Source organism: Neopsephotus bourkii, unplaced genomic scaffold (genome assembly GCF_033783945.1).
Source record: "Neopsephotus bourkii isolate Nb327-2 ecotype Australia unplaced genomic scaffold, CSIRO-AGI_Nbou_v1 NB_1655, whole genome shotgun sequence".
Classification (NCBI taxonomy): Eukaryota; Metazoa; Chordata; class Aves; order Psittaciformes; family Psittacidae; genus Neopsephotus; species Neopsephotus bourkii.
The window spans coordinates 7,650,357-7,666,275 of NW_026902129.1; the positions used below are offsets into that span (position 1 = coordinate 7,650,357).

Sequence of the window (15,919 nt, forward strand, 5' to 3'; positions counted from 1 at the left end):
AAAAGCTAAACAACTTGGGCAAGATCACAAAATAAGCCACCGGAATAGCAAAGAACACTTAGTCACTGATTTTTCAGTCATGTGCTTTAACAGCTAGAAAATGCTCCTTCTGAGAAGAGGGAATGAAAGGAAAAGAGAGGCAATGGGAAACTAGAGATGTTGTACATAAGAATTAAGATACGTTGACAGAGAGGTGTATGAGATGTAAAGGAAAATCTCAGTAGCTTCCAGCTGAAATACATCCACAGAGGGGGAGATGTGCAGCCTGCTGGGGTAAGCTCTCAAATGAAGTGTCAGCCATTAAATGGAAACGTGGATTGGAGATCTATCAGTCAGGACATCATCAGACAGTTTGTATCTGTGACCAAGTAATACTGGCTGCTGTCCAATATCCTACCAGCTGAAGGAATCTTTACTAGCAAGCATGAATGATTGCACTGCAGGATCTATGTATGGAGCAGAACTGAATGTGCTGGGAGACAGCCCCATGCATCTCAGCTATCCCATTGCCTTCATTTTATGGAACAAAATCATGAATCAAAGCTGATTCCATGGAAGTTACTTCTACAGGAGAATCTCATTTAAAAAGACGTATTTCTAAAACAAACCCCCTTGCTTACAGGTGAGATTTTCCAGAATATTCAGCACTGGCTCAGAACAGCTTCATCTGGAACTAGCAACAAGAACGTTGTGGGAACACAACTTGTCCAAAGCTGTGCTCTTTGGCCAACGCCACACAAATTATTGTCGGTCAGATTTTATCCTTAACTTGTAACAAACCACATCTTTCACTATCGTCTTTTAGCAAATGAAGAAGCCAGAATTCAAACACTAAGAATAAAAATGATCTCATATCTTCACTTATATACCTCAATATTTCAATGGAAAGATCAACCCACTGCCAGTCTGTTCTTGTGTGTCCCCTGTTTTTGCTAAAACAAAGGTGGCTTGAATACTCTTTTGGTACAGAGCCATTTTTTCTCTCTCACACACAAGCGATGTGTGCCTGCATGAAGTTACAGGTCACTGGTTGTCACAAAGCGCGTCACGCAAAGTTGGGTGTTATGTGTGAGATGAAAAAGTAGAAATGAAACAAAAATAAGAATTCATAACCACTGTGTTTCATACATTTGGGTAGCCAAAATACAACCCACTCGAAAGCCAGCCAGATCATTTGGATTAAACAGGTGTATTTTAAGACATGCAATCCTCATGGATCATGCCCTCCAAGCCAGACCTCTTTACAACTATGGTCTGAACCCTTTATGGATGTGTGAATTGCTATTCAGGCCACAGACAGAGTGAGCATGTTCAGGTGCCCAGGTTACAACATTAGAAATGCCCATGCTTCAGGCTAGTTATCCTTGAAACACTTTATTACCCTTCTCTAGGAATACGTCAGTTGAAAGCAGGCAGCCTTGTGGCAGAGAGAGAGAGAGAGAGAAATAAAGACAACTGCAAAACTGTGTTGTTTTTATTTTAAACATGCAAAATACAGTTCATGCATCTGCCATTTGGAAAAATCTCTCAGTTCATAGCAGATTAAACCAAAGACATTTTGGCTCTCGACTCTCCATAAATATTTCAAAATGCTTTACAGTGTAAAGATAAGAAATTTAGCAAAATTTCAACAAACCTGTATAAAAACCAGATACCGGATAACTTTTATTTCAAGGCGACATGCTGTAATGTAAAGAGTTCACTCGTTTTGTCTGGATTGGTTTCCTCATAAAAAGTTTTCAACAATACAGCTGCTTCACAGATTTAAGCCTTTAGGCTACACATGCAAAGAAAAAAAAAAAAGAGGTTATTTTAGTTAAAAATCACCAAAACGTGCTATTTTTGTTTCATTTTTAAGTACAGTAGTTGTAGACAGTAGCGTTTTTCTGTTGTTCATTTTGTAAAAGAGTGCAGGCAGGTTCATGGAGCTAGTGTCCTGGAAGACTCGTATTCTGACATACATTTGGGTTTTATCCCTTTGCCATTGTAATAGTCCACGACTTGGTTTGGAACTTCAGCCAAAACGCTTTTTGCTAGAGCAGCTGGGGATGCCTGCAGGAAATGGTAGAAAACACAAGTGTTAACCTGCCTCTCTGCTGGAAGTGCTATGGCCTTTAGAGGCATTGGTGCCATGAGATCAAGGGGGGAAGTATGGTACAGAAACAGAAGGCAAAGAAGACTCAAAGTGAGTGTCACTACTGCTGTAAACTCATTTTGTGAGTCAGTTTGGGCATGGAGCTGCAGCTGCCTCAAAGTCCGCTAAAGCCCAAAGTGCTCTGCATGTTTTTCACCTCCATCTGGACTATTTTAAGTTCAGGGTAACTGAACTTCTCTGCAGTTTGGGAGAGAACCATATTGCACTGAAAGGGCCACAAAGACTTCGTTCATCAGTACTTGGTGAGTAATCTTAGAATAGAACAGTAAGGGTTGGAAAAGACCTTAAGATCATCCAGTTCCAACTCCCCTGCCATGGGGGCAGTAATGCTGCAGAGCTTCGGGTTGAATATGAACATATGTCACTGCAGAAGGGAGACCTTCCATCACCATTCTCCTCTTCTGGATAAGTGTTTTAATGGCTGGGGAAGTTTTTAATTCAATAAAAACTATTCTGTTTTCATTGAAATTAAACCATGGTCATGAGAAAGCTTCAATCCTAGGTTTTGTGAAGGCTTTAAAGCTCTTCCTCCAGTGCATAAATGGTAGGTGTCAACTAGATTTAAGAGCCAGTGATGTTGAAATGTAGACATGGGCAGAGATGTAGAGCTGGCCACAGGCTTTTGCCCCAGACAGGGAGGAGGCAATGAGAAATCATGTCCTCCATGGATAACACACAGTGGCTGCCTCACCCCCTGACAAAGCTTCATTTTAAGCAGCAGGGCCTGTGGATGTTTTATAGGCAACTGTTACCTGCAAGGATTTTCCTCAGCTCCTGAACTCAGCAGTGACAAAACTGGACTCCTGTTCTCCACCCTCTTGCTCCATGTTCTGGATTTGCTTGTTTCTATGTATTATGGGTAGAGCTGATTCCAAGCCCCTGGAATCAAACTGTCTGACTGTGTTCCCTGTAAGCCCACCCCCAAAATGCAGCAAAACTGCTAATGCTTAAACATCAGTTTGAGACGTATAAACCAATGTGTTTACCTCCAGCTAGAGCACACATGGGTCACACACTGCAGCTCAGGTGATGCACAGGAACTCAACTGGTGGCAAGGTCACATTTCTATGCACCAAGTACTTTTTCCCACATTAGTGAACACTTCCCTTCTCACTGTCAGCCAGGTTTCAAAACTACCATCTCACAAAGTAGTTGTATTGAGTGTTTATTGCCCTATTCTATTTCATGGGGTGAGATCCTTATCCTTTCAGTCTTAAAATAAGGCTTCCATAGGATGTAACTAGTACATTATCCATAGGCAAGCTAATCCAGGGTGCAGAAAGCCCTTGGGCTATTATAAATTCCAGTATCAAATGTGACAATACTACAAATACACAGATAATGCTGCTAAAACCAGAAACAAACGATTTTGGCATTTTGAGTAATAAATAAAATGAACAGCTACGTCCCTACTGTGATGTTCATATACAAGTATTTGTGCAGGCAAAAAAAGGCTGGAACATTTCTGCATGAACAAACTGGCAAAGCAGAGTCCATACTTCGTGTGATAGCGCAGTGACTGTTCGCAGGTGTTACCCAGAACCCATTTATTTTAATCCTTCAAAGTGAAATCCATGGTTTTCCACAGTTGCTCCATTCTTGCCTAAACCTGTTTTCACTGAAATAGCTGATTTCTATGTTGCTATTGAGAATTACTGGGGCTTTTTTAATCTCCTTTGTAGTGAGCCAAAGCTGTGTGTACCTTAGCCTGCCTCTGTGACATCTTACCAACAACCCTACGTAAATGGTGGAAACAGGGAGTGGGGAAAAGTCCTGGGGCACTGCTGCACGCACAAGCCTTAGCAATCAGGAAGCTTCACCCTGCTCTAGTTTTAAAAGCACTGGGCAGGAGCACTTGCCATCAGCTTCTGTGGATCACGTGTAGGTCACCTAACTGAACATGGGGCCAATACGCATCTGCCTGTATCATCTGCATCACTGTGATTCAGAGCAGCCTGAGGAGGAGGACTTGGGGGTGTTGGTTGATGAGAAACTGAACATGAGCGGCTTCAGTGTGCGCTTGAGCCCAGAAACCAGCCATGTGCTGGGCTGCATCAAAAGCAGCGTGAGCAGCAGGTCAAGGGAGGTGATCCTGCCCCTCTGCTCTGCTCTCCTGAGACCCCACTTGCAGCACTGTGTGCAGTTCTGGTGTCCTCAGCACAAGAAGGACATGGAGCTGTTGGAGCAAGCCCAGAGAAGGCCATGAGGATGCTCAGGGGCTGGAGCACCTCCTGTATGGAGACAGGCTGAGAACATTGGGGCTGTTCAGCCTGGAGAAGAGAAGCTGCGTGGAGACCTCAGAGCAGCTTCCAGTGTCTGAAGGGGGCTACAAGGATGCTGGAGAGGGGCTCTTCATCAGGGACTGTAGCGATAGGACAAGGGGTGATGGGTTTAAACTCCTGATACACTACATCATGTAGCAGAATAAGCACCCATAATAAAGTTTTCTGTCTGCACTGGGTCTTGAGCCAGTACAACACTGCAGTGGATATGCGGCTTTAGGTGTGTGAATAATTGTAACTAGCTGAAATGTGTTAACTGCCTGTATGAGTGCTGTGCAGGATGAGAACCTTCTCTGAAGTCAAACTTCTTAAATACAGGGGATTCACTCTGTAGGTAATTTTTACAACTACCTTCTCCCTCCTTTCAATATTCTTACAGGGGCAGCTTTTGGATAGGTTATTTCTGATCTCTTTTGGGTACAGATGAGATTTTAAGTTCCAGGCTGCCCTGAGAATGGAAGAAGTGAAAAACAATGTTGTTTGGGTTGACTCCAAATGAATTTTGGTTTTCTGTTCCAGGAAAGCAAAAAATAATTGCTCACAAATAACCTTTTCTCCCCTCTTTCCATCAGCAGGAGTGGCAGTATGGATTTAGGCATACAGAATACTTGATTTATCAGAAAAACCTAGAAACCTTATACAACTAGTCGAGAAAGATCCTTCGTAGAAAGAACTAAAGACAATGTACATTGACAAAAAGGATGTGATTTTTAACCAAATACATCCTTTACTTAAAGCTGTCAAATGTAATAAGCCGATTTATGGTAATTCTTGGGTTTAATCAGAACTGGTAAGACAAAAATCTCATAATGGGTTAAATCTGCCTTTCTTTGTTAGGAAAAATAAATCCCAATCAAAACACCACACTCATTTCTCCCATGACAAATTCTTTCACTAGTTGATGCAAAAGGCAAGGTCTTTGTGCTGAGGATACGGAAGTAAGACAGCTGTGGATGTCGCTTTGTTCAGAGAGATTATCTGGGATATAGCAACAGAATTTCAGCCAGAAGTGGGTACTGTTATGGACACTGACCCATTACACTGATACTTGCTGAAATGCTGAAAGATTTCAATAAACAGACTAAATATCAACTTGCAGAAGAGATATTGACTTTTCTGATACAGCAAATACATTAGCGATCGCTGTATCTATATTATCTCTGCTACTGAGAGAAAGGGGGAGAAAACGTGTTTTCAGCTCATTGAAAGTAGGTCTAGCACTAGCCCATAAATAACTCACCTCTTGACACCTCAGCAATACACTACAGTGCATCACTATGTACTTGTGATTATCTGATGATGGAGAATCACAAGTTATGAGCAGGTCAGTGCTCATGCTTTCTTCCAGCAGATAGGGGACTGAGTGGCACTGTTACCATAAAAATGCATGTAAGGGAGAGAAAGATGGAAGAACAGAGGGAAAGGGATGTGATAAGCATTGCTGAGGTGCACAATGGCCACTGTGTGCCTCCATATGGAGGAAAAGGGCCCTGAAAAACCCTAGCCCTAACCCTGTGGGAGGACAGACATGCCTTTGAGAACTTGGGGACCTACATTTCAACAAGGAACACTGTGAGTACAAGTTCACAGCCATTTCAGCTGCCTGTGGAAATGAAGGGAGGGACAGCAGAACACAGGAGTCGTGATAGAACAGATGCAAAGAGAATGAAAAAGAGACTCCAGGAAAAATAATTCAGGGAGAACAATGAAACTAAAATCAGGGAGAAAGTGGAAGCAATGACTGGTACCACAAGAAGCACATGGATTCTGCCCCATCTCTTCCCTCCACCCCACATCTTACTAATGGAGCATGTTTGATTCTGTATTCCTCTCCATTTCTGACTAAATAATGCCACAGACTTACTCAACACTTCATGCCCCAGGCACTGTTTCACTCTATATTATATACATTCACCCTTCTGTGGAGTGGATGGGAAAGTCAGCTTACATGTTTGAAGTTCCTAAATGGCACAAACTGGACAATGTCTCGAAGCACAGGCTCGCCCTTGGGAGACCTCAGGATCCCATCATCACCATCCAGCATCTGCATGTCGCTAAAATCAGCGTTCCCCACGCCGACGATGATGACTGACATGGGAAGGTGGGAGGCGTGGACAATGGCCTCTCTGGTGTCAGCCATGTCTGTGATGACGCCATCCGTCAGGATCAGCAAGATGAAATATTGCTGCAGTTGTTGGGAAAGAAGTGAGGAAGTACAGCGTTAGTTCATCCTCCAAAGCTGCTTGCCCTCTTCCAGCATAACGGTGTTGCTGGTGAGCCGCTCATCAACTTGCTTAGATAGGAGAGAGCCTTTATAGCGACTCAAAGGTTATGTCTGTTTCCAATCCAAACCTCCTCAGATACTAATCTGTCCTCTTCTGGAGGTTACTTCTAGTTCAAGTGATTTCCAGGAGCTCGAGGGAGCCAAGGGCTTCACAATGTAGAAAAGGGGGTTTCTAGCTACTAGACCTGGGAGAGTCAGGACTTGGGCTGGGAAGTCTGGAATAATCCAGAGATCCTCACTAGCCCTATTTCCCATGTGCTGCACAATCACTTATGCTGTCAGTTTCTGATTGCATTTGTTTTCCCTTTGGGAACCAGTGGGAGGCCGGGAGGGATGGGGTATTGAAGCATTACAAGCCTGTAGCAGAGCTACCAGGGAGGTTATGACAGCACTCTGCGGACAAGCTCTGCAAACAGGCAAGTGGGATGGGTGCATCCATCTGCAAACTGGAGGCTGACCCACTCTATGGAGAAGCACCACATAGTGCCAGGTATGGGGGTCCCTGGGGAGACCAAGGGCATGTGCAGGGAGGAATACATCCATCTTCCATCACTTAATGCAGAGCCTTGAAGAGAGATTTTCTCATTCTCTAAATGAGAGCAAGCAATTCTGTGAGCTTGTAATTTCTTTGCCAAAACTCTAAACCCCACTGAAGTGGGATCATGGGCTAGGACTCCACTTGGTAACGGGGAAGAGTGACTCTCACATGGGTTCTTTATGAACTGTTAGGCAGCTGGAGTCACTGAACAAATGTGCATTAACAGGAAAAATGAACAGCTCCTAGAATCTGGTCACTCTGCATGAGCAATACCAATGCACTTAACTTAATGAACATATACACACAGCTATATAAACTCCAAGTGTTCTGTTCATCTCCTGCCACGAATAAAACAAAATGTACAGGGAGAACACTTTATCTTGAAGGCTATTGCTGTAAATGAATATGTTTTTCCCATCAGAAAGAGGGGAAGCTTAGGTTTAGAAACATGGAACAACTTATTCAATATGACAGACTAGTTCAGAGGCAGCAGTGGGAACAGAGTGAGCCTCCTCAGCATTAGGTGGGCATGGAAATGAAAACACAGCAATTCCCCATTTTAGGACTGGGACTCTAAATACTCTCAAGAACCTGCAAACAGCACGGGAATGACAATCACAAGCCCAAACTCATGAACAGAAATATTTGGGAACTGCTGCCTTAACAGGACTTAAAAAAAGGCTCAACACATGAAGAAAGCTTAGGGAAAGCTCTAGGCCTGGTATGAGATGCATGCCAATGTACAGCTTTATTGTGATCCTATACATAGGCATTTTCCATAATGCAGTATGCAAGTTCTCTCTTACATCCTTTACTCCCACAGCACTGCTCTTGTAAACGTTTCAGACCTACTCACTCACCTATTATTTCCAGTTCTCTCATTGTCCTATTCTGTCTGGAAGGCAGGAGAAAAAGAAGCCTAATGCATTTCAAAGACATACATTTAAACCATGATCTATACTGCAATCTTTTAGCCAAAAAATCTGTCATGGTGTTGTATCAAATGTAGGTTAACAGACTTGTCTCCTGCTTTCCAAAAGGGACATGATACTCCACATTGGTAACAGCAAGCTTGAAACCTGCAGTTTTCAAAGGAGTGGTTGGAAAAATCCCCTAATTGAACAAAAGGGTTTTAGTCCAGCCTCGGCAAGAGACCTAGAATTGGGCAGTCTGTTTACAGAATCATCTGAACTCCTCCCTTTGCTCAATCAACACTTTTAGGGCTTGATTCCTGAAGTTCTGTTATCTTAGTGGTGGCATTTCTATTTCCACAGTGAAGAACTTGGTGTGTTACAGCTTTAAAAGCAGGAAACAGAACAGTGGGGAAGAGTCTGAAGGTGTGACTATCGAAGCCATAAAGGCAAGATACACTGCTCCAGCTGACACAGGCTCAAGCTGTGAAAGCCACTGGTGAAGGCATGATTCACATCCATGAAAGGGCCCTGTTTGGATGTCCTGCAAGAGATCCATCGTAATACGAGAGGTGAACACAGCATTATGCCCTTACCGAGGCCTCCTTGGTGTTGGTCTCCTCTGATGCTGATTTTGCCACCTTCTGGATGATGGGAGCGATGTTTGTGGGTCCATACAGCTGCAGCTTGGGAAGGCAGCTCTGATACGCCTCCACCACGCCCTGTATTCCTGGCATGAAAAGCCACACAAAAGGCAAGTAAATGTGGAGTGCATCACCAGGATCATGCTTGTTTAAAATGCAAATAAAAGGTGGGCTCTTAATGAATAAATTCAAGACATCACATAATTAGGAAGGACTAACAACATCAAGTGATTTTCAAGAAGCTGTCCCTAGCTGCCTTGACACTAGTTTGTAATACAGAATTCACTGTACCATGCTTCTCCTTTTTAATGTCTTCTTTTCAGGTGTCAGCTTGCAGTACCCTAGCCTCCATCCTCCTCAGTTCAAGTTGTAAGTGATCAAGAGGTTCATGCTAAAAGGGTAGCACAAATCAGGAACACTTCAACACGTCTCCCTCTTCCTCTTCAGTTAAATTCTGCTTATTGTGGTAGTTACCAACAAATCTGCCCTTTGTACTTACAACCTAGAGGTGTCAAGCAATTCAAACAGCTTTTCCTGACTCCCCTGGCTAAGAAAAGAGCACAGGGTGAATCTGCATTGTTGCTCACAGGCAGAATTTGATTATGACCAAAAGCTGTAAAACTTGGAAGAAACAGCAGGATGCTTTGCAGTCAACAGAAAAATGAGCTGTAGTCAAGAAGTTCTGATGGAAGAACTAGCTATTTTGAGCTTTTTCATTCCAGGATATATAGCCAGAGCAGGGAGAACGCACTTCTGCTGACACACCTGACAGATCACCGAATGCAATTTGGTGTTTCCAATCACTGAGAAGAAGGATTTCTGGAAGGGAGGCAGTTTTGCCTCTGCATTCAGAACTCTCAGCTTACGCCAGACCTAAAGGATTAGAGGGCTAAAGTTGGAAAGAGAGTCATAGGCTGAAGAGCTTTATGAAGGATGCAGAAGAATGAAAATCATCTCTAAGAGGCTAAGGTAGGTTGAGTTTGCATAGCTCACTCATGAAATGCTACTCAACCAAGTTTAGAGGATATATGGGTGCAGACTGGTTACTAACAAATCACAGGGAACTGTAATGGCTTTATAACAATAAACCTGAACCTCCTATCAAGAAACGGTGGAGAATGCAGTCTTCTGTCTCTGTAGCTAGCCACAAACACAGTTTCCCATTGCAGTGCTCAGAGACAAAGGAACGTGCTCCAATTATTGCTAGAATTGGCTAAAATGTAAAGTAATGTTACAAAATTTCCCTTGGTAATTCCAGTGACTAAATTATATATTGCAAAACAGACCTTCTGTTAACTCCTAATTTTAAACCTGCTGTGGATTTCCTTATGTATACCTACTGATCTTGCATGAGGGCCTCATAAATCTTCTCCGAGATGATGCCAAGATGCACTGTAGTTTTTCTCCTATGCATTGAAATGGCGTAAGATGAAACTCACTCCCTACATTCCACACAGATTTACTGTGGTACACGTCAGAAAGTTGCTTTCATTTTAGAAACAAACATGTTCCAGAAATGATTTCTTGTTTCAGATTAGTATCTTTTAGAGGTATCTACTGTCCTTATATATCCAAATCCAACAGGATATGTGAGTAGCTTAATTTGTAGGTTACTTTTCTCTGGATTCCTTCAACTCTGCGTTTTCAATTGGAATCCGCTTCGTACAGCTCTGATGAAATACAGTGTATGCATATATAGGTGGGTGTAAGATGCATGTAAAATGCCTGCATGTGTAGAAGCATTCCTTCTGATTAGAGGTTGTCACTTTCTTTTGCGGACAATAAAGACTAAATCTGAAGTATAAAGCTATTAATATAATATACTATAAATATAAGGGTATAAATACTATGATTTTCAAGAATGGAAATTGTACCAGGGGAGGAAAGGTGAGGATATCTGTATTCTGTGAATTCCAGTCACCTTCACCAAAGTAATAAGTGATAGAATCAGAGGAAATGGCTTCAAGCTCTTCCAGGAGAGGTTTAGACTGGAGATTGGGAACCATTTCTTCACTGAAACGTTTGTCAAGCATTGGAACAGGCTGCCCAGGGCAGTGGTTGAGTCACCGTCCCTGGGGGGTATTGAAAAGACTTGCAGATGTGCCACTCAGGGACACGGTTTAGTGCTGGACTTGGCAGCTGAGATGGCTTAGACAGTTGATTTTAGAGGTCTTTTCCAACCTATATGATCCTATAATTCTATACACAGTTTTTAATCTATGTAGAGGGATGCTTCACACTACCTTGTGCCAGTGAAAGCTCACTACTCCCACAGACAAAGGGATTTCGTTCCTCGAAAGCAAATTAGACACATATGTACTATCCAACCCCTGTTTCCCTGTTTAAGGAATTGCTCCAAAGCCATTTTCCTTTGTTTTCTAGCAAGTATGCTAAATATTACAAGGAAAAATAGTTTGGTCACTAAGCACCTTATCTCCATCTCACTCTTGCATTCTCTCTCCACATGACATGCTGGTGTTACAGCTCCATGTCACCTAATAAAGTGAGAGCATCTAGAAAACATCACAGAATGGTTGGTGATAGGAACTGATCAAGCATCCATGACAGGCATGTGATAAGCAAGGTACAGAAGATAAGGAAACATGTTTTCTGGTATGTTTCCTTTCCTTGCTTTCATCCAGATGCGTATTATTTTAAAAGGCATCATACAGGACAAAGAAGTGCTTTTTATATCTCACACATGCATGTAAATTGCTGCAAAATTCCTTCCCTGGCCTTTTGGGCTACAACCATCTTTTTATGTCTTCTTAGCCCTACAACTCAACTTCTGTGTGATGGGTTGACTTATCACATAACTAAGTCTTATGCAAAGAACCCAGTAAAGTTTAAATACTCAGTGACATAAGCCAAGGCAAGACTCATAGAGCAGCTCCTTCCTCTTTTTTTAAACCTCCTCTCATTTCCATCCTTACATTTTATTCTGCATACACAGTATGGTCTGCATAGAAAGCTGTTTACTTGCAGAGGGTTAGTCTGTCCAACCTCTGACCTGCTACAGAGATGTGAAAGCCTTTTCAATCAATACAAACCATTATACAACAATGTCAGTGTGATAAAAGAATTAGCCTTGGACTCAGACAGCAAAGGGAGGATAAAAGAAGTGTTCTTTCTATGGACTACTAGGGCTTTTCTCTGAAGTACACAGTTTAAATGTCCTGCATTTAGACAGGGAAACAAAGCTGTATTTGAACGTTACATAGTACGTGCCGACCATTGTTAACTGAGATGTTAACACAGATCAGGCCTTCTGTGTTCAGAAGCAGGCGAGCTAACACATTTTAAAGTGTGATGGTCCAGACAAAAGGGTGAGGTCTGTTTTGCTTCCCCACCTCATCCCCGTGTCTTCACTGTGACTAAAGCCTCAACTTCAGGCTGGTTCACAAGTTATACAGGCACTTAAAGATGCGTAAATGTAGTTTCTGCTTCTTTTAACTCCTTATAAGCAATGTAAAAAACTGTGTGAACACATCAAGCAGCTGTAGGACTTAACGCCAAATTACATTTCAAGTGTGTGACCTGCAGTGGCTGGGCCAATCCAACAATGCAAGTGCAACAACAAATCAGAAATGCCCACTGAACCAAAAACAGAGGTCTAGCATTTAGGATGAGTGAACTCTGAGTTCTTTTAATGTCTCCTTCTCTTGAACTGCTTGTCCTCTCTTCTTTCTTCACTCCATTTTCTGCCATCTTAATTGCCATCCTGAACATATTCCCCTGACCATGCCTGAAAAAAAGTCCACTAACAAGTATGAGAAAGGCTGAAAGAAGCAGCTAGAAAAGAGATAGAAAATAGGAAGAGCATTTTGAAGCACCCATCTCCATGTCTGTATGGAAGCAGAAGGATAAGGGAGAATAACAAGCTGTGGGTTTTAGGCAGCAGTGATCATCTAAGACTCTCAGCTAAGTGATAGTCTGGGTTTATTTGTTGGGCTGTTTATTGTTGTTACTGTCTTTTACAAAGTTTGTGATTTGTGGCAGGATTCTAGAAAGACAGCATCAGTCACTGATGCTTACAAATACAAGACATCTAGCAACATCTGCTACATGAATCTGGCCTCTGACTACCGAGGATTAGTGATTGATTATGGATAGAACATAATTACACTGTGTTAGAACAGCCTCCTGCTCCATCTACTGTCATGAAAGTATGCTTCCTTCTACAACAGCAGTCCTTAGCTGCTACCCTGACGTTTGGTGCTGGACATTGCTGGGCTGACTTGCAGCAGGCTGCTGCTACTATTGATCTGGCAGAGTCTACTTTTGCAACTTCTTAGTTGTACAACCTCTGCTGTTGATGGAGCTGAAGATCTGGGATGAATCTAAAAGGCACAGCTTTACTTCAGTGCTTTGCTACTGATTCGGGGAAGCGCAAGAGCTGAATGTCCGACATGATGTACTTTCAGAGGGACCTATTTGTCAGGAAATTGATGTGTGGCATTTTCTAAGGTTTCTATAGCCAAGCCAAATGGCTTGGAGTCCATCAGGTTCTGAAAATCCTGGCTGCTGTCTTTAAAAAACACTCAGGGGATACAATAAAAAAGGCAAGCGCATTTAGCACACAGCAAAGACACAGCAGCCTGGCCTCATGTGAGTGTTACCTGCACATTCTGGGTTGTCTTCATTGAAATTGATTGCGAAATCGTGAGAGACCTGCAGAGAAATGCAAAGAAGAGAAAAAGGCTGTAGTCAAAAAAATTATTCCAAGAGGACTTGCAGTTAAACACCCTTTACATTATTTCTGTGTTAAACCAGAGACCTTGCAAGCTTCCAGCCATTAAATGTGAAATAGAGTCCCTGCTGGAACTCCCCACAGAAATAAAGTAATGAAACTGGAATCAAATCTGTCAATAGCAATAAACCCAAGAAAAGAAATAGCACAAATTAAAGGCACTCAAGTACATGAGGAATCACATAAATACAGTGTCAGGAATGGGCTACCAATGCCAGGCACAGAAGACAGATCTATTGCTGAGATTTAAATGCCACCTCTCCCTCGCTCAGCATCTTGGACTGCAGCAGAAAGCAGGCTGCGAGAGAGCACTGACAGTGGAAGCTCGGGTCCCTTTTGAATCCTGAACTCACTTGTGTGAACAGTTCCTCATTTGAAGGCCACGGGAGTACTGGGAAAATAAGTTATTCTCCAAAGAGATCACAACAGTCACCCGGACCCACTGTGAAATCATAATGTAAGAGATCTAAGGGGTCTGAGCTGGTCAGGAAGTGACATTAGGTTGGGAGGAAAGGAATACTCCAGTCTCTCTGTCTCTCTAAATCTGGCTGTAATAAAATACTACAGAGCTATTTCTAAAGAGGCATGAATACAGAAAAGTTGCTGCTTTTCAACTAAAGCAACGTATGGTATCTTTAGTGGTCTGGGAAAATAATACACAGCTTCTGTGTGAACAACTAATGGAAGGAAATGGAAAAAGGTTTGCGGCTTCCCCTATCCGTCACTTAGAGATCTGCATCCACAGCACAAATCTGTTGGGACTGAAATTTTCCTTGGATGCTCTTTTCTGGTTTTAAGGGTTTTCTTGCCTGCATTTCTTTCCAGATTCCTTTTTGACCCATTTGATCACTGAGAAGGCTTGATTCTTTTTAGTCTTAATTTTCCTGTTTTCCCTTAAAGTGTCCTGAATGAGGCCCAACTTTCTTTTGTCTTCCAATTCACAAGGTGTGTATATATATATATATATATATATATACTTCAGCAGGCAATTTCTAAAATACAAAGTTGAACTCAGGTACTTAATCCAGATTCATAATGGTGTTTATATAGCTAACTCCAATGACACACATTTGAGACTTCACAGATGTCTGTAGGACCTTCAAAAGTACCAACAGTCCTAGTCATATGGAAAGCAACCTATTTACTCCCTGTCCAATGGAACCTGGATTATTTGCAGAAGGAGATTTGTTGGGTGATGCTGCTTTATTTGTTAGTTTAGATGACTTGAGAGCACAGTATTGGGAAATGGCTGATGGAACCACAGATCAAATACATGATTGCATATATGCTTCTGTAAAAGCAAAGTGGTATAGGGTAAAATGGTAAATAGTAATTCAGCCTGGAGAAGAGAAGCTGCGTGGAGACCTCAGAGCAGCTTCCAGTGTCTGAAGGGGGCTACAAGGATGCTGGAGAGGGACTCTTCATCAGGGACTGTAGTGATAGGAGAAGGGGTGATGGGTTCAAACTGAAACAGGGGAAGTTCAGGTTAGATCTAAGGCAGAAGTTCTTCCCTGTTAGGGTGCTGAGGCGCTGGCACAGAGAAGCTGTGGCTGCCCCATCCCTGGCAGTGTTCAAGGCCAGGTTGGACAGAGTACTGGGTGACACGGTTTAGTGTGAGGTGTCCCTGCCCATGGCAGGGGGTTGGAACTAAATGATCTTAAGGTCCTTTCCAATCCAAACCACTCTGTGACTATGACTCTAAGTTGGCTAACTGCTGCCGAAGAGAGATTCTCACACAGAAATTGAATTTCTCCATCACATGTTGGCTTTGCTCACCACGGTGAAGCAAAGCATTACTTATTAAGAGGTCAAATGAAGCAGGATTTCTGTCATGATGGGAAAGTGAAGTAAAAACTTACCGAAGAGTCTGCAACCCCTTCAGCCCAGCCAGGAAATTGGTATGTCTACACCAGGCACCAGTTGCCTCTTAGTGGCCCATTCAGGCTACCCTACTTGGCAGTGAAAGAAAATGCAGGAATTCACCTCCTGTGTTCCTTGCTGAGCAGACACAGAAGAGCAGGGCTGTCAGATACACTTCAGAGGTGCTCCAGAGCCCTTGTCTGGCTGCTGTGTGTGTCTCCTGGTACGCTCTGCCCAGCTGGTATCTGCCAGTCTCATAACCAGCTGCAGGCCAAAGGTAATTGCAGCTGTCAAGAGCAATTATGTGAGTTCTCACTCACTATGATTTTGTTCAATAGCCTTTCTTCTTCCTTTAGACTTCCTGTATTTTATATCAGCTGTATCCCAGAGCCAGAAGGATGGCGATGCATGCTTATTGCTGATTCTTCCATGCCTCTTCAGCGATTTTATGTCTTTATTCCAAATGCATTTGACATTACAGCTAAAGGAGCATCA

The 15,919-nt window shown here is 42.7% G+C and overlaps 1 protein-coding gene across 1 annotated transcript in view; it reads right to left on the reverse strand.

Annotated features, from left to right (window-relative positions):
• Positions 1 to 1,446: 1,446 nt before the first annotated feature.
• The window catches only part of CPNE4 (copine 4), a 172,476-nt gene continuing 158,003 nt past the window's right edge, over positions 1,447 to 15,919 (reverse strand). The window contains exons 12-15 of the mRNA XM_061374972.1: positions 13,434 to 13,485; positions 8,767 to 8,900; positions 6,386 to 6,622; positions 1,447 to 2,052 (exon numbers count right to left, since the gene is read on the reverse strand). Coding sequence (XP_061230956.1) covers positions 1,921 to 2,052; positions 6,386 to 6,622; positions 8,767 to 8,900; positions 13,434 to 13,485 — 555 coding nt within the window. The 3' untranslated portion in view covers positions 1,447 to 1,920. The remainder of the gene's footprint in view (positions 2,053 to 6,385; positions 6,623 to 8,766; positions 8,901 to 13,433; positions 13,486 to 15,919) is intronic.